Source organism: Brassica oleracea, chromosome C8 (assembly GCF_000695525.1).
Source record: "Brassica oleracea var. oleracea cultivar TO1000 chromosome C8, BOL, whole genome shotgun sequence".
In the NCBI taxonomy this organism is placed as follows: domain Eukaryota; kingdom Viridiplantae; phylum Streptophyta; class Magnoliopsida; order Brassicales; family Brassicaceae; genus Brassica; species Brassica oleracea.
This window is the reverse complement of record NC_027755.1, coordinates 34,022,509-34,045,587: the sequence shown is the minus strand read 5'-3', so window position 1 is coordinate 34,045,587 and position 23,079 is coordinate 34,022,509. Positions and strand designations below refer to the sequence as shown.

Below are 23,079 nucleotides of genomic sequence, written 5' to 3'. Positions count from 1 at the left end.
ACTAGTGAAACTACAACAAGAAGTCTAACGCTTTCCGCAGTTGCTCTTTGAGAGTTACAAAAACAATTTTTGGCATCAGACAATGCTTGTTTCTTCAAAGTTGGCAGAGATGAGAAGTATAAGATATGATATGATCAGACTTACTCAGCAGTAAAATAAAAGATGACATAAGTAAAGCCTTGGCCTTGCGTACATGCCAAACTTCTTGATTACGAAAGGTCATAGAAAATTCAGCCATGACTACTAAGTATGTTTTTGGTTTCGTTGAGACTTTGGCATAGCTTGTTAATTTATAGATGCTAAACATGAACACAAAAGAATCTGTAATGAATGTTTTTATTACTCTGAAAAAGGAAACCTAACCCTTTCATTACATGTCTAGCAACAAAGTAGTTCAGTTACGGAAACAAAAACATTAGTAAAGATAAACTTAGACTCTAATAAAAATCAGTTTCAACATACTCCTCGAGCAAAACTTCACGACAGAGAGGGCAAGAATTATGACTCTGTAACCACTCGCCGACACATGTAGAATGAAACCGGTGCGAACAATATGGCAAATCAAACGTCTCATCGTTCTTGTACAAACCCTCCAAACATATGGCACATGTTGTAGACTCTTCTTCTTCCTTTTGGGTCTCTTCTTCTTCTTCTTCCTCCCTAAGAGTGACCACCTGTTGGGTCTTAACGACATAAACAGACATGACGTAAGGTTGAAGAAACCCAACGTATTGAACCGCTTCAGCCGCGATTTTTTCTGCGATACGACGGGACAAGGTACGATCATGGAGACGAGAGTCGACCAGCCTAAACAGATATCTCGGGCTTAACTGGTGGCTGATGAGATTCAGGTTTATTTGACGGGAGGGAAAATGAAACGGCGGGTCCAGTCCAGTACAGACGAGGGTTCCATCCGTATCGTCAACGGCGAATCGCTGGAATCTTTGATAGAAACTGATGCAAACTCTGTTTTTGCGTGAGCGCTGATGGTAAAAGGTTTGATCAAAGGACGTCAACGCAATGATATCCATCTTCAAAATCAAAGGCAGAGAGAATAGAGTGAATCGTGTGAATAAATAAGTGAGTCTTGTTATTGTTATATAGGGTTTTTCCGAATGCTAAAGTTTCCTTTCTTATTCTTTTGTGGTTGTTTATTTCCTTTTTCTTAAAATTCAAACGTTCGTTTTTGTTGTTTCCTCTTTTTTCTTTCTTGTTTTCCTTTTTTCTATTCGAACAAGTTAAGATTAACCAGGACGCGTTGGTCTGGTGGTATACGGCTTGCTGCGGCAAGAACGGCCCCGGGTTCGACACGCACTGGCCACGAGGGGATTTACATGGGTTCCCCTCGCCCTCCAGAACACTTCGCGTAACCAGGGTCCCTCACGGGCTTAAAAATTCCTGTCATGGCATGGGCTTCGGTCCGGTGGCTAGTCGATCGCGCTTAGTGGTCGGATACTGGATTAACAAAAAAAAAAAACAAGTTAAGATTTGGGTGATTGCGTCGATTAAACCTAGCAAAATTGGTATTATTATTCTTTTAAAAGATTACAGATTTCAGATTTCAGGAGAAAATGAGTAAGGCCTTTATTGGGTAGAGCATTATAGAAAAGCATTTAGAAAAACATTTAATAGATGTTAATGCTCTCCAAATGCTTTCTGGCCAATGCTCTCATCTGAAGCTTTTAGAAGAGCATTTACATTTATAATTTATAAAATTAAGGAAAATCTATAATTATTTTATTTATTTTATTTAATTATATCATAAATAAAATTTATATCTAGAAAGTAAAATTTTGATTTCTATAATTAATTTACAATAAAAATATTTTTTGTTAAAAGTATTTAACTTTTAAAATATAATTTAATTTATATAATTTAGTTATATTTTAAACGTGAAATATTATTTTTAAAATAGATATTTTAATTATAAAATTTATTTTAAAATAATATTTTTTAATATAAAAATAATTTTAAAATTATTAAATCAAATAAATTAATTTTATATCTTTTTAATTTTATATGTTAATATATATATATATTAGAAATATATTCATTAAAAATAAATATATTATATGTTATATACTAATTTTTATAATAATTTTAAATAGCATATTCATAATGCTCTACCAATCATGTTATTAAACAGTTTAACCAAAGCATACAGCTTCTGCAACATATTGCTTCTATAGTATACTGCTACTGCTTTATCAAGGCGTAAGTGTTATACATACACGCATACAATTTGATTAGAAAAAATAAAATTAAGAACTGGAGAAAATCATCAAAGACGGTCAATAGGTTCGGTCTGGTTGAATTTTAAATTTTGGGTCTGGTCGAAACTTGGCTTCAGAGCCAGTCTCGAAATTGTAGCGGTCCTCTTCTTGATAAAAAAAATAGATTTAATTTTTATCATACAAGTTATTTAATAAAAAAAATACATAGATTAAAAGATTACGATTTTCAAAAAGTATTTTTAAAATATAAATGATTTATAATTCAACTAATTATTAAAACCTTGTAAAATTTAATTGTTTACAATATTCATTAGAAATAAAACACATTGATGTAAAACAACTTGTATTTTGATATGTAGTTTTTGTGTCAAACATAGTCCAATCAAATAACTATGCTGATAAAAACATACGTATTTTTTTACATATATCATAACTAGAAAAAAAATTTAATCGGATTTATTAAACACTTCAACCGAAGTTTGTACTATAATATATCATAACCATATTAAAATAGAATAGTTCACCTAATTTATACTTTGAGTGGTAAAGTATATATGTTTAGGTTTTGAAATTATATGTTTTATAAATACTATTATTTTGCTATGGTGTTGAATGTATGCTCTTATAAGTTAACGAAGTTTCACAAACATGTTTATATTGACAATCAATGTTCAAAACTACGCTAGGCGCTAGTTGGACGGCTGGTCTGGACCTAGCAAGTTAGCAAAAAATCGGAGATTAATCGGAGATTAAGCGGAGATTAGTTTTTGGTACTATTTTTAGTTTTTAGGATACGTTTTGTAATACATTATACTATTTTTGGACAATTGCCATTAATTTCCAAAGGCCTAGTGGTAAGAGTTGTTGAATTTGTTCCCCAGTCGCTGAGTTCGACACTAACTAAGCGCATTTTGGGTTCTTTTTTATTTAATTTTTTTAATCAGTGGCATAATCGTAATTTTCATCATCTTTCCCAGATTTTTTTTTTTAGGGTTTCGACTCTGAAGAGCTATTTCCATGGCGGCTATCAGCTAATTTCATGCAAAACATCAAATTGTTGTGTGATTTCGTATTAGTTGTGTCTCAAATAGATAGATTTGCCATAAAACATCAGTTTTACACATTCAAAACTCAAAAAAAAAAAAAAAATTATACACCTATCTCTGATTTGCTCGCCGACTATGGTGAAATCACCACGGCCCAGCTCCGCCGAGTGACTCACCGACGCCTAGTCGGACGCGTTACCCTCGTTTTTGAACACGGTTGACAGTGTATATAGCTTTCATACAATGGTTGAATAAACATTACTTTATGATATACTAATCTATTTATCAAAATAGTATAGTTTTTTCCTTTTTCACTTTCACTTTTACACTCCATCTCTATACTTTCTCTCCTCTTCCCTCTCTCTCCATACTTCCTTCCCTTCCTCCCTACTTCTTTTCTCACTCTTCCCCCTCCATTTTCCTACCTCCCTTCCCTTCTATCTCCTCCTCCCCCTCCCCTCCTATTCTTCTTCCTCCCTATTCTTTCTTTTTCTCTTTCTCTTCCTCATTCTTTCGCACTAAGTAAACAATTATGTTTTATGTTTGTTAATATGTTAATATTATGAATTGGATATTCTATACTATTTATTTAACATATATAGTATAGTGTATTTCGTCATTTGGAAATTATCACACGCACAAATGTTTGTAGGGATATTATGGTCAAGTTTATGGTAAAAATGTCCCATCAAATGCTTGTTAGTGTTATATGGCTATATTCTTTATTCTTTAGTTTCTTATGAATATAGAGCAAATTTCCCCATAGAAAATTATTAGATATAATGGTTTTATTATGTTCTTTAAAAAAAATATTATAATGCTTACATCAAACATATTTTTATGATGTTAACCATATTATAATACACAATACACAAATGTAATTTAACATATATTATTGCATAAAACTTATAAAATGTAATTTAACTACCTAAAACCATGTGTTCAACAGCAAAAGTAATTTATAGCTTATAACTAATCTCAAAAGTACAAATTCTTGAAAGTGAGAACAACTGAAACATTAGGGAAAAACTATGTGAAAACAGCTTCTCTTCCAAATTTGAAGAACGGCCATCAATTTTCTCAAGATGATTATTGGGTTTCATGGGGAGATTCGATGACTTCATATGTTTGGTTCTTATCACTCGGATCTCAATTCTAGCATATTTCTATAAACATATATCTTTCTAGCAGAAATTGCACAATAAGATGTTTAATGATTTGACTCCACAGAGCAGGAGAGATATAAGTGTAAACTTATGCAGATGCATATTCGTTATCTTCTTGGTTCAAAAGAAGTTTCTCTTCCTGCTCCAACCTTTGGAGCCATTTCAGCCCGAGATCGCATCCTGCTCTCGCAGCGACTTGGAACTGCTCTTTGGCCAACTCTAACGGATTCATATCCATGTTTTCTCTGCATCTCTTGGGCGGCGGAACTCCCACCGCGTTCATTCTTGTTAGAGATTCCGGGACTTGCACACCTGTAAAGTTGTTGACATCTTTAACCAAGTAATCTCGAAAAGCAAGCAACGAAACAATATTTGTTGTGTTCCTACATGAACAATCGTGAAAGTCTGATGTAAAAGAAGCAAGGAGAGGATCGGATATAAACAAACCTCTAAGTAAAAGAGATCCATAGGCTATAGCAGCACCGGCATGTCCCTGAAACATACGCGAGTCAAAAACTAGGGGAAACTACAACAAAGAAGCAAGTAAAGTAATGAAGCATAAAGCTTCTTTACCTTCTCCGAAGCCCTGTGGAAACACCAAACAGCGGAATCCATATCCTGCTTCACACAGTCTCCTGTCAGATACACTATCCCTAAAAGGTAAAGGGCACCTGGATGCAGCTGCAAAGTTACCAACTCTTACAAGGTGAGATTTTTTTCCTGAAATTTCCGAATAATAATATACTGAGTCATCATACCTGATCAACAGCATTCTCTATATAATGAAACGCTTGCTGATCTGACTGGACATGATCATTCTGCGAGATAGATTATGATTAGTATGAGTGGGAGAAAACGATTCCTCGGCTAAAGGGGTGCCACTAAAGCAACAAAGGAAGTGAAAAAAATATAAAGAGAAAGCTCTGAAGTGTCTCCATCTAAGGTTATGAGTAATAAACTCGGAAGGTTTACCTCAACTCTTAAACGACAACCTAGCTCATACTGAGCATCTGCATTACCCATGTCTGCTGCCTCGACAAGCAAAGCAGCTCCACTATGACACAACCAAAGCACTGCGTAAATGACATAGTTGTACCATGAAGCACGAGCAATGGATTTATAACTTACATAGCTTTACAGGCACCAGGAACATGATACTTCAAGTGCAACTTAGAAAGCCAAAATCTAGCATGAGTGTTGAGATTATCAGCCTCAAGAGCAAGCTCAAAGTTCTCTTTAGCTCCCTGAAACACACCAAACAGTTTTGAGTAAACAAGGACTCGTTAGAAAAGACCAGAGCTTGAAAGAGTACCCTGAGGAGAGGGATAAGGCGTCGATCATTGAGTTCACAGTAGTCAATGACTCTATCCACTTCCTTAATCGCGCTCCATCCTTTCGCTACGTACTCCATTGCCTTCTTGTTCCTGCTGTGTATCCCTCTCTGCACACCAAACCACAGCCACAAACATCCAATCACCGAACCGATGAAAGAAGTCATTTCGTATAGAAATCAAGAAAGAAAAGATGATATACTCGCTGATCGAATCCGTGAATACGAAACTTCGATTCTGCGGCGGCGGCGGAAACTTGCCGGAGAATCAGGCGGCGGAGCATGATTTACCCGACGGTGATGACTTGGGAAGAAGCAGATTCCAATTCCTCCTAAGGTTCAGGTCCAATTTGGTTGTTATCGGTTCGGTTAGGTTCGGTTCGGTTCGCCTTAGCAAATTTGGATATATTTTTTTAAAGAGTCAAATCATTAACCGAAATTTTGACCAGAATCGGTTTTAACCCCCCAAACTGACGGAAATTATTCAAGTTTTTAATCAGTTAAAACACAGAAACCCGAAAGCTTTGGTTAAAATTGATAGTTTTCACAAACCGGACTAGCTGAATACTGAACCGAATATTTCTCCAAAACCAGAAAACAACCAATTAATCCCCAGCACATAGGCCCAAAATACATAGTCCATCTCCGATAGTATCTTGGTCATTTCGAGCTCGTAGCCGCCCAGCATTAACCACCCCGGCAACTCCCGTCGGTCTGACTGAGATCCTCCTTTACCATTGGTCTCTGCTCTTTCTGATGTATAGGAAGCTATCTTTGTTCACCAGAGCAAACTACGCTCGCAATGAACCTCGCTCTTCCTCCGAAAGACTCCTGAGGCATCTCAGCACGGCTGTTGAAAGGTTAGGTTTTTCAAACCCTAATGAACACCGAGTCGATGATGATTCATCACATACCTCCGCCGATATCAACCCTAGAGCAGGGTTCAACGGGAACGAAGTTAGTGTTCGGACACAACAGAGTCAGAGTTCTTGGTCTCGGAACCTCAATTCCAACAGCGATTACTGGACAAGCTCTGATTACAACAGAAACGGTTGGCACTCAGGTAATAACGAGGTCGAAGAAACGCTTGGAGAGTTCGATTCGTATTGCGAAAACTATCTTCTCAAAAAGGCTATAGAGTCTATGGAATCGTTGGAGAATATGGGCCATGTCGTGGATTTGCCTAGGCTCTTACGGTTAGTGCGTCTATGTGGAGAAGAACATCTTTCTCTAGAAGACAACCTTTTGCGAGAAGCCAAGGTCTCTCTTCAGGGGAAGATCAGAGCGTGGGCTCACCATTCGGATGCTAACTACTTGAAGTATTACACCGACCTTGTGATTGAGGAGTTTGACGCGTTTTGCAGACAAGGGAATGTCAAAAAGGCTCTGTATACGATGGATACGTTGGCTAGTTTGAGTCATCCTGTGGATTTAGCTAGGCTTATGCGATTAGCTAAGCTGTGTGGGGAAGTAGAGGCTTCACAAGAAGCCAAGTTCGTTCATGGGAAGATTATCTCCTTAGGCTGCGGTTTGGATGTGAGTTCATATCATGTTTTGATAGAGATGTACTCCAACTGTGGGATGATGAACGAAGCATCGAGTGTTTTTGAGGAAATGCGTGAGAAGACTCTGGAGACTTGGTGCGTTATGATAAGATGTTTGGCGAAGAACGGACTAGGAGAAGACGCTATCGATATGTTTACTCGTTTCAAAAAAAACCAAGGAAACAAACCCGACGGTGGACTGTTCAGAGGAGTGTTCTATGCGTGCGGGTTGCTAGGTGATGTTGACGAGGGATTGTTGCATTTTGTGTCGATGTCCAAAGACTATGGCATCGTTCCTACCATGGAGGACTATGTAAGCGTCGTTGAGATGTTGGCCTTACCAGGATTGTTAGACGAGGCTTTAGCGTTTGTTGAGAGAATGCCCATGGAGCCAAATGTCGATGTGTGGGAAACACTGATGAACCTCTCTCGAGTACATGGAGATCTGGAGCTTGGAGATCGGTGCGCTGAGATTGTCAAGGAGCTAGATCCTACGCGGTTGAACCAACAGGCAAGGGACGGTTATCTTCCGGTTAAGGCATCAGATGTTGAGAAAGCGAGTCTGAAGAAAAGATCAGGGATTCATGGTCTTGGCAGAATCTCAAACAGTAGGACGCATGAATATAGAGCAGGGGACACCAATCTACCTGAGAACGATGAGCTTTTACAGATATTGAGAAACTTAAGGACGCATATGGTAGAGAGGGGCTACGTCTGTCAAACAAAATTAGCTTTGCACGATGTAGACGAAGAGAGTAAAGAGAATGCACTTCTTGCACATAGCGAGAGAATAGCCTTTGCTCGTGCTCTTCTCAACACTCCACCTCGTAATCAGTTCACGATCATGAAAAACCTTCGTGTGTGTATTGATTGTCATAACGCCTTCAAGATTATGGCGGATATAGTTGGTAGACCAGTGATCATGCGAGATGCAAAGAGATTCCACCATCTCAAAGATGGAGCATGCAGCTGCAAGGACTATTGGTGATTTAACGAATAACCTTTGAGGTTCGTTCTATTGGTTGTCTGCGTTGAAAAGCGTTTCGCACTCTGCTTTTTGTTTATCCAATTCTTTAAAACACATTTCCATAATGTCTTCATACGTGCATCATAAGCAGCAACTTTCTACCATTACCATTACTACTGTTGTCGTAGATCAATCTCAGCTTCTGTTTGTGTTCAGGTTACATGATCAGCTATGTCGTGAATGCTGTATACTTCTTGTTCTGGATAATATTATCAACATGTTTCTGGCTTTTCGTGTTGTCACTTGGGCACTTAAAAGTGGAAGACAAATATATTGTTGGTTATGTTAATTCTTATAATGATGTGTGGCTATCACATTTAGACAGTCCATCTTTGTCTTACCTTACATCTAGACAGTCCAACAATGCACATCCTTATATGTTATTCATCTTTATATATTATTTGAAAAATATTACATTTAAAGTTTAAACTATGTCATTTGTCATCACTGAAATGGTTATTAGAATTTTTAGAAAAATTGGTCCATTTATATGTATTAATTTTTTTGACTAAACTAATCATAGAATTAAATATTAATGTATTTTATTTCTTTTTCAAATAAAAATTACGGAATTACCTAATAAAATTAAATTATGTATAATAATTAATGATTTTGAATAATAAATATTTGTGTATATTTTATCATTTTTGTTTAATTTATTATTATTAAAAAGATCATATTAACTACAGAATAAAAATTTAGAGATCGACGTATATGTTATATTTAAAATTTTTAAAAACGACTATAAATTAATAAAAATGTTAAAAGTTCCACACTAAAAATTTTGTGACCAATAGTTTATTTTTTTGTTATAAAAAATATAAATAATTATAAAATCATATAAGAAGGAAATTTTATTTAGTAAATATTCAGATTAAATATATATTTATTCTAATATAGTTTAAACTAAACTATATATTATATAAAAATACATATATATTATAGTTACGAAATTGGCTTGTCGATGATTTTTATAAGGAAAATCATTTATGGTCTTTAGAATTTAATTAAAAATAAAATTATAAATAACACAGTATATAAATTTGACCACTCATCAGGCCAAGTTTCGTCTGTAAATTCCACATTAACATGAAACCTTAAGCCCCAAATCTTACGGCGGTCGAACCTGCTTCAGGCTTGTCAAAGGTATACTCTTATGCAATTTTCATTCTTCTTCTAGGCTGTATCAATACTTCTGTTCACACCCATAGCTGGTTTATTGATTTAACGTTTCCTTAATGTGTAATCATCGGACCAGTCTTGTGATGTTCGGTTTTATCGGTTTCTTACAGATTTATTGTGATTGATTGTTGTTTTCTTACCTTGATATTGAGAATGTTTCTTTCTTTCAGATCAATTGCTATTGTATCATGAGATTCAGAAAAGAAAGTAGAGTTGAGGTTTTGAGCCTCAAAGAGGCACCTTATGGTGGTGGGTGGAGAGCAGCAGAGATTCTCGCGGGAAATGGTCACACGTACAGTGTTAGATACTACTCTTACGGGCTTGCAAAGGACGAGGCCTTGGAGGAGAGAGCTGCAAGGAAGAGCACCAGGCCGTGTCCTCCGCAAATTGATGTAGGCAGATGGGAAGCTGGTGAACTTGTTGAGGTTCTTGACAAAGTTTCTTGGAAAACCGCCACGGTCCTAGAGGAGTTGTCTGGAAGATACTATTTGGTTCGGTTACTTGGTGCAGCTCTGGAACTAACGGTTCATAAAGTTAACCTCAGGGCTCGACAATGTTGGCAAGATGAAACATGGGTTATGATTGGAAAGGTAAGTAATTTTTTTTTATAATAAAAACTAGATTTTTGTATATTTTTACCATTTTGATAAAATTTGATTGAATTTATAAATCTTATTAGAAAACAAATAATTTAAAAGTTGTTCTATTAGTGTTTCAAAAAAAAAATTGTTCTATTATAGGGTGTTTAATTTTCAGTCAACCAGTATAGATTATCGTCTTTAATGGTATAGTACTGTTCTAATATATGGTGCTAATGGAGTTATAATCACAGGTATCTTGTTCTGTGAAGTCCTCGACGCTGACTGGATCAGATGTAAATCCAAATCTAAAGCCACACGAGACGAGTGTTGCTTCTGTAAGAGTGCTAAAGAGACCTTCATCCTGTGATTGGTGTGAGTCTGCTGAATCATTCACGGGAAGTCCTAAGGAGTTGCGATCCTGTAGGAGTGGTAAAATGCGTCTGCAAGCTTCTGTTAACAATGGTTTCCGGTAAGATCAAAAAGGTCTAGTGAATGTGTTGTTGTTGGTACAGGAAGCTCAGTCTGTAATGGTTGTTGTGATGATACTGATGCATGCTCGGTTGGTAGTTGTAGCCCTGTTAGATATGATGAGAGTGATGATACCTCAACTTCTTTTCTAGATGGCTCTTCTAGTAAAGAAGCCGGCTCTTGCAGTAGCGATGCAGAATCTTCAAAAGGGGTTAGAGAAGAAGCTACTGGTGGAACAGTGAGGAGGTCATGTAGGCCTGAACTATACACATACCGTAGTACACTGGGGAAGTTATTTGCTTCCGGGCCTTTGGATTGGAATCAGGAAGCATCACTAACCGATCTACGTCTTTCTCTGAATATATCAACTGATGAGCATTTGATGGAGATAAGAAGTTTGAAGTCAACACATAGTAAATTTTGTTAGTATCAAATCAGGATTCGTTCTTCCTTTTTCTTTTTTGATCTTTAACAGTCTTATCTTCAGGTGTTGGCAATACTTTTCTGCAATGTGGAATCAAGTGTTACATATTGTTGTTTTTACGAGAGGGTTCTTATAGTGATTTGTATACGGCAGCAGAATGGAAGAAAGCATGTATGGAAATTCCAATCCTTTCTTATAGTTTACTTTTGTTGTACGTTCTAGATAATAAAGTTATAAGAAAAGTTACTTCTTCGAGAGTCTTCCCTTCTTACTCAGTTTCTTCCGTAATCAGAGGTTGGTCTACGAGCCGCCAAAAGTTTAGAAACCGATAAAGAATGTTCCAAGGCCTCTCGTTCCAATCTGACCATCTCTTCCCACAATGCTTAAAAAAAAAAAAGAACACAGATGATGATAATGATACAATACTCTCAGCTAAAACTACAATGGTCCAAGATAACGATACATACTTGTGTGCCTTAGGGCTTGATACAAGAAACTACTCGTGAGGTAAGGCAGGATTTGACCAGAAAAGTACTAGGATCTTGGACCTACAACGCATCAAGAGATGAACATGTCCGTACCCAACTTTTTGTAAGAATCCCGAAATGATTTGATTTGAGTGTTATTACTGATTGTGTTTAAGTGTTTGTATCAAAATGATGATCACATAATGGATTTTTATGTAACATGTATATGTTGGACGGGAAGGAGCTCGAGATCTACAATGAAAAATAAACTACCGAAGAAGAAAGGCAAGAACGCTGGTAGTGCTTAACAACATGTTTGGATTCATACTTTCTTCTTTCCTTTATATCAAAGTTTTGTTTTTAGTCTTAGTGTCTTGTCTTTTTGATGTAAGGGCGTTAATCTTGTAGCGTTAGGATTACGTCTTTTCAATATTCGATATTATGAAAACTATACGAAGACCAAAAAAATGTTTACAGCTTATTTATGAAATAATATAAAGTGAAAAAAGAGAAAATTAAACTTGTTTGATTTGGTCAAAAGTATTTTCATTTTAGCCAAATAAATGTTACCGTCTAGGAGGCATCACAAGGTGGGCGTTCGGGTTCGGATCGGGTATTTCAGATTTTCGGGTATTTCGGTATAGAGATGTAAAACCCGTTCGGATATTTCTGAACTTCGGATCGGGTTCGGGTATTTTTAGTTTGGATTCGGTTATTCCGGATCGGGTTCGGATAATAAGATTTTGAAAAAAAAATATATTAAATTTTTCATTTCTCAAATTTTTTGTATTTTAAAATATAACTTTCACTTAACTATTTTTTTTATTTTTAATAGATTAAATGGTTAATAAATTTGGACATAACATTTTGAAACTAAAAAGACATTAATTTGGTTATTGTTTCTAAAATTTGGATGTAACCTTTTGTTAATTCTTGAAATAAAAAGTTTGACATGTATTTTAAGTGAGTAGTAAATTATTTTCTCCGTAATTGTATGTATATCATATGAACTTAAAGTATGTGTAGTATCAATATAAATATTTTATATAAAATGAGAGATGTAAACTAGAAATATAATGTTAATTATTCATATGTTCGGTTGTTTTCGGGTATCCATTCGGGTTCGGTTATTATCCGTTCAGGTTCGGATATTCAATCTCTCTTAATTCAATACCCGTTCGGATATTTTGCTACTTCGGTTCGGATTTCGGTTCGGATTTTTCGGATCGGGTTTCGGGTGTGGCTTCGGATATCGGGTAAAGTTCCCACCCCTAACAAGGAGTGTGCCAGCTTATTTATGAAATATTAAAAAGTGAAAAAAAAAAGAGAAAATTAAACTTGTTTGATTTGGTCAGAAGTATTTTCATTTTAGCCAAATAAATGTTACCGTCTAGGAGGCATCACAAGGAGTGTGACCAAGACCAGTTCAACTAGAAGAAGTTGTGTAGCTGATGTCATTATCTAGCAAAGTCAGAAGATAGGAAACTTCCCTAGGGTCAACTCTTATGTTTGTTAGTTAGTACCCCCCAAACATTCTGAGAAAATTAGGGGGGATGGCAGGAGCAATACAATTTCTTAGCTTATGGATGTTAGCTTCAGTCCATGCGATCTCTATGGTGTTAGCTCAAGATGGTAATCACTTTGTGCATTACGACTTCAGGAAAGCAGATCTATACGTAGATGGAATGGCAAGTACCAAAGATGGCAGACTAAAACTTACTAATAGCTCAAAGAGAGCCACTGGGCACGCCTTCCACAGAACGCCAATAGCTTTCGTTAACTCTTCATTTTCTTTCTCCACCGAGTTCGTGTTCGCGATCGTTCCAGAAGAGCGCACCAGCTACGGCCAAGGAATGGCTTTCGTTGTCTTTCCCAGCATCGTTGACCTAAGGTATGGTGCAGCAACATCTTACCTAGGGATATTCAATAGAGGGAACGATAACAAAACCGAGAATCATATACTTGCCGTAGAGCTCGACACTAACGCAAGCTCTGAAGCCCTTGAAGAAAGTGATAACCATGTAGGGATAGACGTCAACAGTATAGTATCGGTCGAATCTAAGGACGCTAGTTACTTCGACGACACGGTAGGGATGAACAGGAGCCTGGTGCTCGCTAGCAAGCAAAGAATTCGTATTTGGATTGAATATGATGGAGAGAATAGATTGCTCAATGTGACTCTTGCTCCCCTCGAGACCCCAAAACCAAGATTGCCTCTTCTGTCAAGATCTATAGACCTTTCCAAAATCTTCAAGGAGCAAATGTTTTTCGGTTTCGCTGGGAGTACGGGTACGATCAGAAGTCATCAATATATTCTTGGTTGGTCATTGCTTGTTCGATGGCGACAATCTCAGCTGGTCTCAAAGAGTTCATATTGTGAAAGGAGTATCTTCTTGCCTTCATTATCTACATGAAGGTTGGGGGAAAGTTGTATTGCATAGAGATATAAAAGCTAGCAACATTCTCTTGGACGAAGATTTAAACGGGAAACTTGGAGATTTCGGGCTTGCTATATTCCATGATCGTGGCGCGACTTTTGAAGCCACGCGCGTTGTAGGAACCATTGGTTATATGGCTCCAGAGGTTACCGCAATGGGCGTGGCGAACGAGGCGACTGATATCTATGCTTTTGGAGTACTCATGCTTGAGGTGGTCTGCGGGAGGAGGCCAGTAGAGCCAGAAAGGTCTCCCGGGCAGAAGATTTTGGTTGAATGGGTTGCCAGTTGCGGGAGAAGAGGTGCTTTACTAGATACCGTTGACTCTAAACTAGCAGGAAATTTTGAGGCTGAAGAAGCTATGCTGCTTTTGAAGTTAGGCATGATCTGTTCACAGATTGACCCACAAAAGAGACCTACTATGAAAGATATAACAGAGTATCTTGAACAAAAGAAACGTATCCCACACATTTCGTTTGATACAGCTGCGTTTGGGATACCCATTGTACCCATAATAAGCGATGAAACAGTAACAGCACAAGGATCTGCTCTGTCGTTTGCTAGTTTCTTATATGACACCATTACAGTGTTATTTAGAGGTCGTTGAAACCTGCATCATGGGTTGGTAAACATACTAGAAAACATGTTCTTATGTGTGTTTATAATAGTGTTAAGTGTGCAAATAAATAGTGAAGAAAGGATGACTATGTCTACAATCTTCTCAAATGTATGAAAATTTACAGTATGTACATATATGAACTGCATCATTGCAAAAAAAAAAAAGTGAAAGAAAGATTATGTTTTTATATAAAAATCTATGTATTTTAAAATTATGAATTAGAGACAACCATCTAAATTCTTTTTTAAAAATATGTTTTATATAAAATTTATGTAAAATCTAGATATTTCTTTTTTATAAGTTATATGATTTGTTAAAAAATTAATAAGAAAATTATAATTAAAATTAATTAAGGAAAAATGAAATACAAATGTTTTAATAATGATAATTATGTATAACTTTTAGTTCATTAATTAATGATAATTTTGTACTTCACCACTATTAGAATTAACTTGAGAATGACACATAAGAATTAATATCGGAGACACAATCTGCATTTGTGCCAGGAAGGTTGATTTAAGATAATATTCTCATTGCTCAGGAAATGTTTTATGGACTGCGGATTAATAAGGCTTGCCAAAGTAAATATATGGCAATCAAGACGGATATGAGCAAAACGTATGATCGGGTGGAGTGGGGTTTTATTCAAGCGCTACTTCTCAGGATGGGTTTTGATACGCATTGGGTTAAATTAATTATGGAATGTATATCATCAGTTCAATACCATGTTTTGTTGAATGGGCAGCCGCGTGGACATATAGTGCCTCAAAGAGGTTTACGCCAGAGGGATCACTTATCCCCTTATCTATTTATCATGTGTAATGAGGCTTTGATTGCAAATATTAAGAAGGCTGAAAGAGGTAATCAATTCACGGGAATGAAGGTTGCAAGAGCTTGCCCTTCGATTTCTCATCTGTTGTAGACGATAGTCTTTTTTTCTGTAAGGCACAAAAGGAAGAATGGCATACTATCATTAGGATCTTGAAAGAATATGAGATGGTCTCGGGCCAACAGATTAATTTTCAGAAATCTTCGATTCAATTTGGACATAAGATTGAGGAGACCACGAGACATGAATAGAGAGATATCCTAGGGATACATAATTTAGGAGGGATGAGATCATATCTGGGTATGCCGGAAAGTCTTGGGGGGGGGGGGGTCCAAGATACAAGTTTTTGGATTTGTCCAGGACCGGTTGAATAATAGGGTGAATGGATGGACGTTTCAATTTTTTTCCAAAGGTGGAAAGGAAGTAATCATAAAATCAGTAGTCACGGCTTTGCCTAACCATGTGATGTCTGTTTATCGATTACCGAAGGCCACGGTGAAGAAATTGACGAGTGCGGTATCAAAAATTTGGTGGAGTCCAGGGGGAACTACAAGGGGTATGCACTGGAAGTCATGAGACAAAATATGTACAAATAAGGACGAAGGAGGTCTGGGCTTTAAGGACATAACAAATTTTAATACGGTAATGCTTGGAAAACAATTGTGGAGGCTCATAGAGAAGCCTTTTACTCTTTTTGCAAGAGTTTTTAAAGGACAGTACTATAGGAATGCCTCAACCCTAGAACCGATTCCGTCGTATGGGTGGAGGAGTATTGTATCTGCTAGATCTCTGGTTAGCAAAGGACTAATCAAAAAGGTGGGAACGGGATCCTCTATCTCTGTATGGAGTGATCCATGGCTCCCAACCACTCGCCCAAGACCAGCAAACAAAAATCAACATGACACTTATCAGGACCTCACAGTGGACTCTTTGATAGATCCAATTTCACGAACTTGGAAGTCGCAAGTAATTCAGGATTTGGTGGATCCCCAGGATGCTCAAATTATTGAAAGTATTCCTTTGAGTAAAACTCAGATGGTGGATAGGAATGGATGACACTTCACAAATAATGATAAATATTCGGTAAAATCAGGATATCATCCGGACAAGGCAAAACCACCAGCATTTTATGGCCCTACGGTGGATGCTCTAAAAGCGTTCAGCTGGGAGGTTAAATGTCTTCCAAAGATTAAACACTTTTTATGGCAAATGGTATCCGGATGTATAGCTGTCAAAAAGAATTTGCAAGCAAGAGGAATGAAGGGAGATATTTGTTGCATTAGATGTGGAGCTGAGGAGGAATCAATAAACCATGTGTTTTTAGAGTGCCCCCCTGCGCGTCAAGTCTGGGCCTTGTCAAAGATACCGTCTAATCCAGTCTATTTCCCCACGAGCTCTCTATTTACGAATATGGATCATCTTTTCTGGAGGGTTCTCCCTAAGATGGAAGATCATCATTTTGCGTGGATATTATGATATATTTGGAAAGGAAAGAATAATAAGGTTTTCAGTAATTTGGATATTGACCCAAGAAATACACTTAAGCTTGCAGAAACTGAATCAATACTTTGGGCTGAGGCTCGGGAGATGAAAACTAAACAGGCTCCGCAGCAGACAGAGGTTTTGAATTGTCAGCCGAGGGTCGGTCGTTGGTGCTTCATCGATGGTTCCTGTAAAGATAAAGAACCTTATTCAGATCAAAGGGGGTATATCATACTTGAGGGTTTTCAGGGATTGATGGGTGCAAGGAATACTAGGGCATGTATTTCACCCCTTCATGCAGAGATAGAAACGCTGATATGGGCAATTGAATGTATGAGGAATTTGCATCAGTTTCAGGTTACTTTTGCTACGGATTGTTCTCAATTGGTGAAGATGGTTTCGGAGAGTCTACGGAGAGTCTGTTTGTTGATGACCTAAAAAAAAAAAAAAGACACATAAGAAACTGATTTTCAAATAGTATTATAGAAATTTGTTAATTTTGAAATCTGTTATGTTGATTGGAATCTGCCATTTTTGTGGAGAGAAAGAGAAAAAGGAGGAAAAATAACAATTCCCAGCTCAGGCCCAAAAGGAGGAAAAAGGATACAACAAAAAAAGGAAAGAAAACGAACGTAACAAAAGATATATAAAAGAGTAAAATTAGAAACCGGAAAAATAGGAGAAGATCCAAAAAAAAAACCTTTTTGATTCTCTTCTCTCTTGCAAGAACCCAAAATCACAAATCTAAATGGCCGATAAGAAGAAGAAGGTGTGGTTTTGGGGAGATAATGACGGCGGAGGAGGAGGAACGGGGAAGGAGGCGGAAGATGACATGGCTGGCCATCTGTCTCGAGACGAGACAATGAGCCAATACAGCCATAGCAAAGGCCTTCTTCCTTCTCTCGGAGCCACCGCTCGTTCTTCCCTCCGTCCCTTCATCATCTCTCCATTCGATCCTCGCTACAGGTTCCTATCTTCTCTTCTTTTATGTTTCCATTCTTCTTTGGCTTTTTTTTTTTTTTTCTTCTTTGTTTTTTATTTATCTGTCTTGAGACGAAACAATGAATGCATGTGCGTTTTATATTCGTCTTCATGCGTATCTTTGTCACGTTGTTAAGACACGCATTGCTTAGGTTTTGTATCTTTAATCTAAAATTTGCATTTATTAATTATGTATATTCGGTAGAAACTTCTGCATGTTATTTGTTATCACTCACGTAGCTGCATACGTACGTAATTGTTTTATTACAGAGCATGGGAGACGTTTTTGGTGTTTTTGGTGCTCTATACAGCTTGGGCGTCGCCTTTTGAATTTGGTTTCTTGCAAAGGCCAAGAGCACCTCTCAGTATCCTCGACAACATCGTGAACGGATTCTTTGCTATCGATATAATCCTGACATTCTTCGTTGCCTTTCTCGACAAGGTAACGTACCTCCTCATCGACGATCCAAAGAGAATCGCTTGGAGATATGTCTCCACTTGGTTTGCTTTCGATGTGATATCCACGTTCCCTTACGAAAGCTTCGGTAGCTTGCTTCACTCGAGTATTCAAGGGTATGGCATTTTCAGCATGCTGCGCCTGTGGCGTCTCCGGAGAGTCAGTAACTGTTTCGCCAGGCTAGAGAAAGATAGGAGATACAGCTACTTCTGGGTTCGATCCACGAAGCTTCTCCTCTGTACTCTTTTTGTGATTCACTGTGGTGCTTGCTTCCTCTATTCCATTGCTTCGCATTATCCAGACCCTTCCAAGACGTTCATGGCATTGACCGATGAGAACTGGAAACAGTCTCCTCTGGCTGTGCAGTATAACACGGCCATGTACTGGTCCATTACTACTTTCTCAACAACGGGTTATGGTGATATACATGGTGTTAATTCGAAAGAGATGACTTTCATTCTTTTCTACATGGTCTTTAACCTTGGATTGTCAGCTTATATTATTGGTAACATGACCAACTTGGTCGTTCACGTCACCAGTCGCACCAGAAAATTTGTAAGTAGAATAAATAAATAAAAGATGGTCTATGCACTTACTGGTCTCTGTGGACTTTCTCATCATGAGTCTTGTTGTATTTGCATTATTCTAGAGAGATACCATCCAAGCCGCCTCGGGGTTTGGTCAGAGGAACAATCTACCAGTGCGGTTGCAAGATCAGATGGTAGCTCATTTGTGTTTGAGGTACAGAACCGATTCAGAAGGCTTACAGCAGCAAGAGATCATCGATTCACTTCCCAAAGCTATACGCTCCAGCATATCTCATTATCTGTTTTATGAAGTTGTTGACAACATTTATTTGTTCCATGGAATATCCAACGATCTTCTTTTCCAGTTGGTATGTGTTCAATATATTGCAGGAACCGAGTTATCTATTAATTGTTACTCATAGGTTAAAAAGGTTGAGTGTTATCTTGTAGGTCACGGAAATGAAAGCAGAGTATTTTCCTCCGAAAGAAGATGTGATTTTGCAGAACGAAGCACCAACAGACTTTTACATATTGGTGACAGGTGCTGTTGTAAGTGTTTCTCTCATATATCATTTGTAGCATACTTTCTTGTTTTTGAAATATTTATATATGCACCCATTTCTTGTACTATTCCTTACACATTCCTCTAATGCGCAGGAAATAATTGCACGTGTAAATGGAGTAGAGCAGGCAAGTTGTAATTAGAGACATTACACCACTTATGTCTTTCTAAGATCTGATTTGACATTGTTGCAAATGGAATACTTAAACATATTTTGGCAATGGTTGTTGTGAGTTCTTTACAGGTAGTTAGTGAAGCACAAGGAGGGAATGTTTTTGGCGAAGTTGGGGTACTTTGTTACAGACCGCAGCTGTTTACTGTTCGTACCAAGCGATTGACTCAGTTGCTTCGCCTGAACCGTACGACACTCTTAAATCTTGTTCGGGCAAACGTAGGAGATGGAGCAATTATCATGAATAATCTTCTTCAGGTGGGTGAATAATCAATCATCATTTTTTTGTTCATTGGCCTGATATATATGTTCTTTTGTTGATGCAGCATTTAAAAGACTCGGGAGATCCAGTGATGAAAGGCATTTTGGCTGATACAGAACACATGTTGGCTCAGGGGAAAATGGATTTGCCTCTCAGCTTGTGTTTTGCTGCAGCCAGAGGAGATGATTTGTTGCTGCATCAGTTACTAAGACGAGGCTCAAACTCTAATGAAATGGACAAGAATGGGAGAACTGCACTGGTAAAGCAGAAAAAAAAAAATCCTCTGTTTCTATACCATCACATCCTCCTTTTAGTGCCTTAACCAAAATTTCTTATTCTATGTCTCTCTCTGTACATCTCAGCATATAGCAGCATCAAGAGGAAGCCAATACTGTGTCGTTTTACTACTCGAACATGGAGCAGATCCTAATGTTAGAGGTAAGACCATCTCCAATGACACTTTATTTTTTTTCTATATTTAACTCTATAATAGAGTAATTCTATTATAAAATAATACCATTGGACCTAAAATTACTCTACAATAAAAAAAAAAATTATTTTAGAGTAAATTATAGAGGAAAACACAGAGTGCCATCCGAGATGTTCTAAGTAGTCGAAAGTGTAAAGATAAATTAGATAGAAATAAAATTTGATATGTATATATTGGTGGTGTTTCCTACATATTTGCAGATTCAGAAGGCAATGTGCCCTTGTGGGAAGCAATCATAGGGGGGCATGGCGAGATTGCAAAGCTCCTTGCTGAAAACGGGGCAAAGCTAAGCTTAGACTCAGTGAGCTATTACTCATGCTTAGCCGTGGAAAAACACAGCTTAGAAGCACTCAAAGACATCATCAAATACGGCGGTGACATCACACTCCCTGACGGAACCGGAACCACAGCCTTACACAGAGCAGTCTCAGAAGGACACGTGGAGATTGTGAAGTTCTTGTTAGACAAAGGTGCTGATCTGGACATGCCGGATTCTTACGGCTGGACGCCACGAGGTCTCGCCGAGCATCAAGGGCATGAAGACATCAAAACATTGTTTCATAATCACAGGCCGGTGGAGAAGAAACCGCAACGTATCCCTGGAACACCTGAGTTTCCTGTTACGGGAAAGCCACTGATGAAGCATAGCAGTGAGCCTACACTGCCACATTCAGGAGAAGTACCTCTTGTCCAAGAGGGAGGCCAGCTTGTGGTTTCTCAGAGACGGAAACTCAGTAACTTCAGAAACTCTCTCTTTGGATTCATGTCGGCTGCAAACACTGGTAAAAACCATCTAAACCTCTCTATTTTATCTCTACCACTGGTTGCTTTATCCTCAAGTACCCATATTGGTTCTGAAGAATAGTCTAAAACGAAAACCCAAAATCCTAAGCCCTAACTCAAAAATTAAACCGTGAAGGTTGCCCTTCTCTTAGTTGTTCCTATATTCACAAATTATTACATTATTCTGTTTTTTTATTTTTTTTGAGGAAACTCAAAACTGTGTGTTTGTACAGGTGATGATGGAGGAGAAACTACAAGAAGCTCAGTAGGAGGAGGTGCATTTTATCCTTCTAGAGTCACGATTAGGTCGTCTGAAAACGGTGAACTTGGTGGCAAAGTGGTAATATTACCGAATTCTATGGAAGAACTATTGAAAGTTGGTGAAGAAAAGATGGGTTTCCTCCCAACCAAAGTACTTACGAGGGACGGTGCCGAAATTGACGACATCACTCTTATAAGAGATGGTGATTGTCTCATTCTTGCAAGAGATCCTTGATTGATGCAGATGCAACTACTTCTCTTTTTAACCAAAAAGACTGATTTTGTCAAGCTGAATGAGATTTATAGTAATGATATGATGGAGATATATGAGTGCATAACGTAAGCCCCAACTAACTCTTTATTTTTTTTGGGATTGACACAATTTTTTTGACTTTTGTTGCTTTGTATATATTTAATTGTTGCCTACTAACTATGTTTCATAATATGTATACTCAAAAATGATTGCCGAGTATATACTACCACAAGTCAAAACATCTTTTTTTTTTTTTTTAATAATGTCTATAGATGTTTTGACTTACTCCAAGTCTAAACATCTATAGACATTATTAATGTACTAAAATCTACACTTGGCAGCAACTTAGAGAAGAGGCTATAGTATGTACTTGGAGTAAGAGTGTTTGGTTTGCGAATGGAACACCAAAGTACGCTTTCTTGATGCGGTTAGCGATTCAAAATCGACTCACTACTGGGAATAGAATGGAAAGATGGAATGCAAATGTCAATACGCAGTGTGTCCTCTGTCAAAGTAACCAAGAAACTCGGAATCATTTGTTCTTCTCAGATTTGGAGGCCATTAATGAGTGGAATTATGGGAGATGTTGGAGGATGGGCCGTCGGCTTAAGATTAGAAGTCTCAACTTTTAGATTAAACATTGAAATATAACGAGACTAAACAATGGTTGGCTTAAGATTTAAGAGCATGAACCTTTGAGAAAATTAGTCTCCAAAAATTAAGAGATGTTGAGACAAGATTCGTTGCAACGGGTAGGTCCCATTATTTTTATAAAACCGGCTGTGAAATAAGAACCGATATTGAAATGTTTCTTGCACTGTTCACGGGCCCCACCAATATGTGGCGGTCCGCGATTGGTTCGCCTTTTAATTAATTTTTTATTTTAATCAGACAAAAAAAAATAATTAAAAAAAATCAAAAAAACTACCTATGAAACCGTGCCAACTATCTCATGCGTTAAAGATGGTCTTAATGTACTAAAATACACACTGTATATGTATTATTAACTTCTATAAGCTACTAAGCATTAGGTTGATAACACATTCAACATAAATTGGATAGAAAAAAATGTGTTTGTGAGATAACAAATTAAATCCCACATCGTAGAATTAGACAAGGAGTGTGTGACCTTGACCTACCCCTTGCTTTGTTCGTTTGACACCTTGACTGGCACCCAAATCGATATGAATGGAAGATGCCTCTGGAACTAGTATATCGGTCAGTCGATGGAACAATCACAACGTTACGCCCCAAAATCATCTCTCTTTCTTAGTTTCATGCTGGCCTAATGAATGAAAGTCGGTCTTTTAGTAAGCGTATTCTAATATATAAAGAGATGTTCAACTCTAATTAGTACGAGGCTTTTTGGAAAGGAAACCAAAAGTAAATCCATGTGGACTTGCCTATTAGGCCCAAAGTGGACAATATCGTACTAATCAGAGAATATAGAGTTGGACACGGGATTTCACAATCCCAACAATTGGTATCAGAGCGGTT

The 23,079-nt window shown here is 37.5% G+C and overlaps 5 protein-coding genes and 1 pseudogene across 5 annotated transcripts; 4 read left to right on the top strand and 2 right to left on the bottom strand.

Annotated features, from left to right (window-relative positions):
- Window positions 1-437: 437 nt before the first annotated feature.
- LOC106309246 (RING-H2 finger protein ATL2) lies at window positions 438-1,031 on the bottom strand. The gene has a single exon (XM_013746295.1). It carries the CDS (start codon window positions 1,029-1,031, stop codon window positions 438-440), a length of 594 nt encoding a protein of 197 aa, XP_013601749.1.
- A 3,204-nt stretch (window positions 1,032-4,235) lies between these two features.
- Window positions 4,236-6,110, bottom strand: LOC106309792. The gene is made up of 8 exons (XM_013746925.1): window positions 5,980-6,110; window positions 5,759-5,887; window positions 5,575-5,690; window positions 5,419-5,500; window positions 5,205-5,264; window positions 5,020-5,127; window positions 4,894-4,939; window positions 4,236-4,758 (listed from the first exon to the last, which is right to left on the bottom strand). The coding sequence occupies exons 1-8, from the start codon at window positions 6,058-6,060 to the stop codon at window positions 4,535-4,537; spliced, it is 846 nt and encodes a 281-aa protein (XP_013602379.1). The 5' UTR covers window positions 6,061-6,110; the 3' UTR covers window positions 4,236-4,534.
- A 308-nt stretch (window positions 6,111-6,418) lies between these two features.
- On the top strand, window positions 6,419-8,636 carry LOC106312702 (pentatricopeptide repeat-containing protein At2g25580). Its single transcript, XM_013750316.1, has one exon. The coding sequence runs from the start codon at window positions 6,533-6,535 to the stop codon at window positions 8,306-8,308; it is 1,776 nt and encodes a 591-aa protein (XP_013605770.1). The 5' UTR covers window positions 6,419-6,532; the 3' UTR covers window positions 8,309-8,636.
- A 781-nt stretch (window positions 8,637-9,417) lies between these two features.
- On the top strand, window positions 9,418-11,334 carry LOC106309243. The gene is made up of 5 exons (XM_013746294.1): window positions 9,418-9,493; window positions 9,700-10,119; window positions 10,362-10,539; window positions 10,623-11,000; window positions 11,066-11,334. Exons 2-5 carry the CDS (start codon window positions 9,718-9,720, stop codon window positions 11,332-11,334), a joined length of 1,227 nt encoding a protein of 408 aa, XP_013601748.1. The 5' UTR covers window positions 9,418-9,493; window positions 9,700-9,717.
- Window positions 11,335-13,022: 1,688 nt separating this feature from the next.
- On the top strand, window positions 13,023-14,593 carry LOC106310868 (annotated as a pseudogene).
- A 2,977-nt stretch (window positions 14,594-17,570) lies between these two features.
- Window positions 17,571-21,745, top strand: LOC106310224 (potassium channel AKT6). Its single transcript, XM_013747458.1, has 10 exons — window positions 17,571-17,800; window positions 18,086-18,827; window positions 18,922-19,167; window positions 19,250-19,348; window positions 19,457-19,489; window positions 19,606-19,791; window positions 19,860-20,054; window positions 20,158-20,233; window positions 20,486-21,067; window positions 21,302-21,745. Exons 1-10 carry the CDS (start codon window positions 17,583-17,585, stop codon window positions 21,562-21,564), a joined length of 2,640 nt encoding a protein of 879 aa, XP_013602912.1. The 5' UTR covers window positions 17,571-17,582; the 3' UTR covers window positions 21,565-21,745.
- Window positions 21,746-23,079: the final 1,334 nt, after the last annotated feature.

What these genes read in the sequence shown, in the direction of transcription:
- LOC106309246 (XM_013746295.1), bottom strand. Translation starts at nt 1,031, where the DNA reads ATGGATATCATTGCGTTGACGTCCTTTGATCAAACCTTTTACCATCAG.
- LOC106309792 (XM_013746925.1), bottom strand. Translation starts at nt 6,060, where the DNA reads ATGCTCCGCCGCCTGATTCTCCGGCAAGTTTCCGCCGCCGCCGCAGAA. An exon ending in TTCACGGATTCGATCAGCGA is followed by an intron (nt 5,888 to 5,979) that starts GTATATCATCTT and finishes TTTGGTGTGCAG; the next exon opens with AGAGGGATACACAGCAGGAA. An exon ending in GTTGTCGTTTAAGAGTTGAG is followed by an intron (nt 5,265 to 5,418) that starts GTAAACCTTCCG and finishes TCTATCTCGCAG; the next exon opens with AATGATCATGTCCAGTCAGA.
- LOC106312702 (XM_013750316.1), top strand. Translation starts at nt 6,533, where the DNA reads ATGTATAGGAAGCTATCTTTGTTCACCAGAGCAAACTACGCTCGCAAT.
- LOC106309243 (XM_013746294.1), top strand. Translation starts at nt 9,718, where the DNA reads ATGAGATTCAGAAAAGAAAGTAGAGTTGAGGTTTTGAGCCTCAAAGAG. An exon ending in GTTGCGATCCTGTAGGAGTG is followed by an intron (nt 10,540 to 10,622) that starts GTAAAATGCGTC and finishes TTGTTGGTACAG; the next exon opens with GAAGCTCAGTCTGTAATGGT. An exon ending in GTCAACACATAGTAAATTTT is followed by an intron (nt 11,001 to 11,065) that starts GTTAGTATCAAA and finishes TCTTATCTTCAG; the next exon opens with GTGTTGGCAATACTTTTCTG.
- LOC106310224 (XM_013747458.1), top strand. Translation starts at nt 17,583, where the DNA reads ATGGCCGATAAGAAGAAGAAGGTGTGGTTTTGGGGAGATAATGACGGC. An exon ending in AGCAGATCCTAATGTTAGAG is followed by an intron (nt 20,234 to 20,485) that starts GTAAGACCATCT and finishes ACATATTTGCAG; the next exon opens with ATTCAGAAGGCAATGTGCCC. An exon ending in CATGTCGGCTGCAAACACTG is followed by an intron (nt 21,068 to 21,301) that starts GTAAAAACCATC and finishes GTGTTTGTACAG; the next exon opens with GTGATGATGGAGGAGAAACT.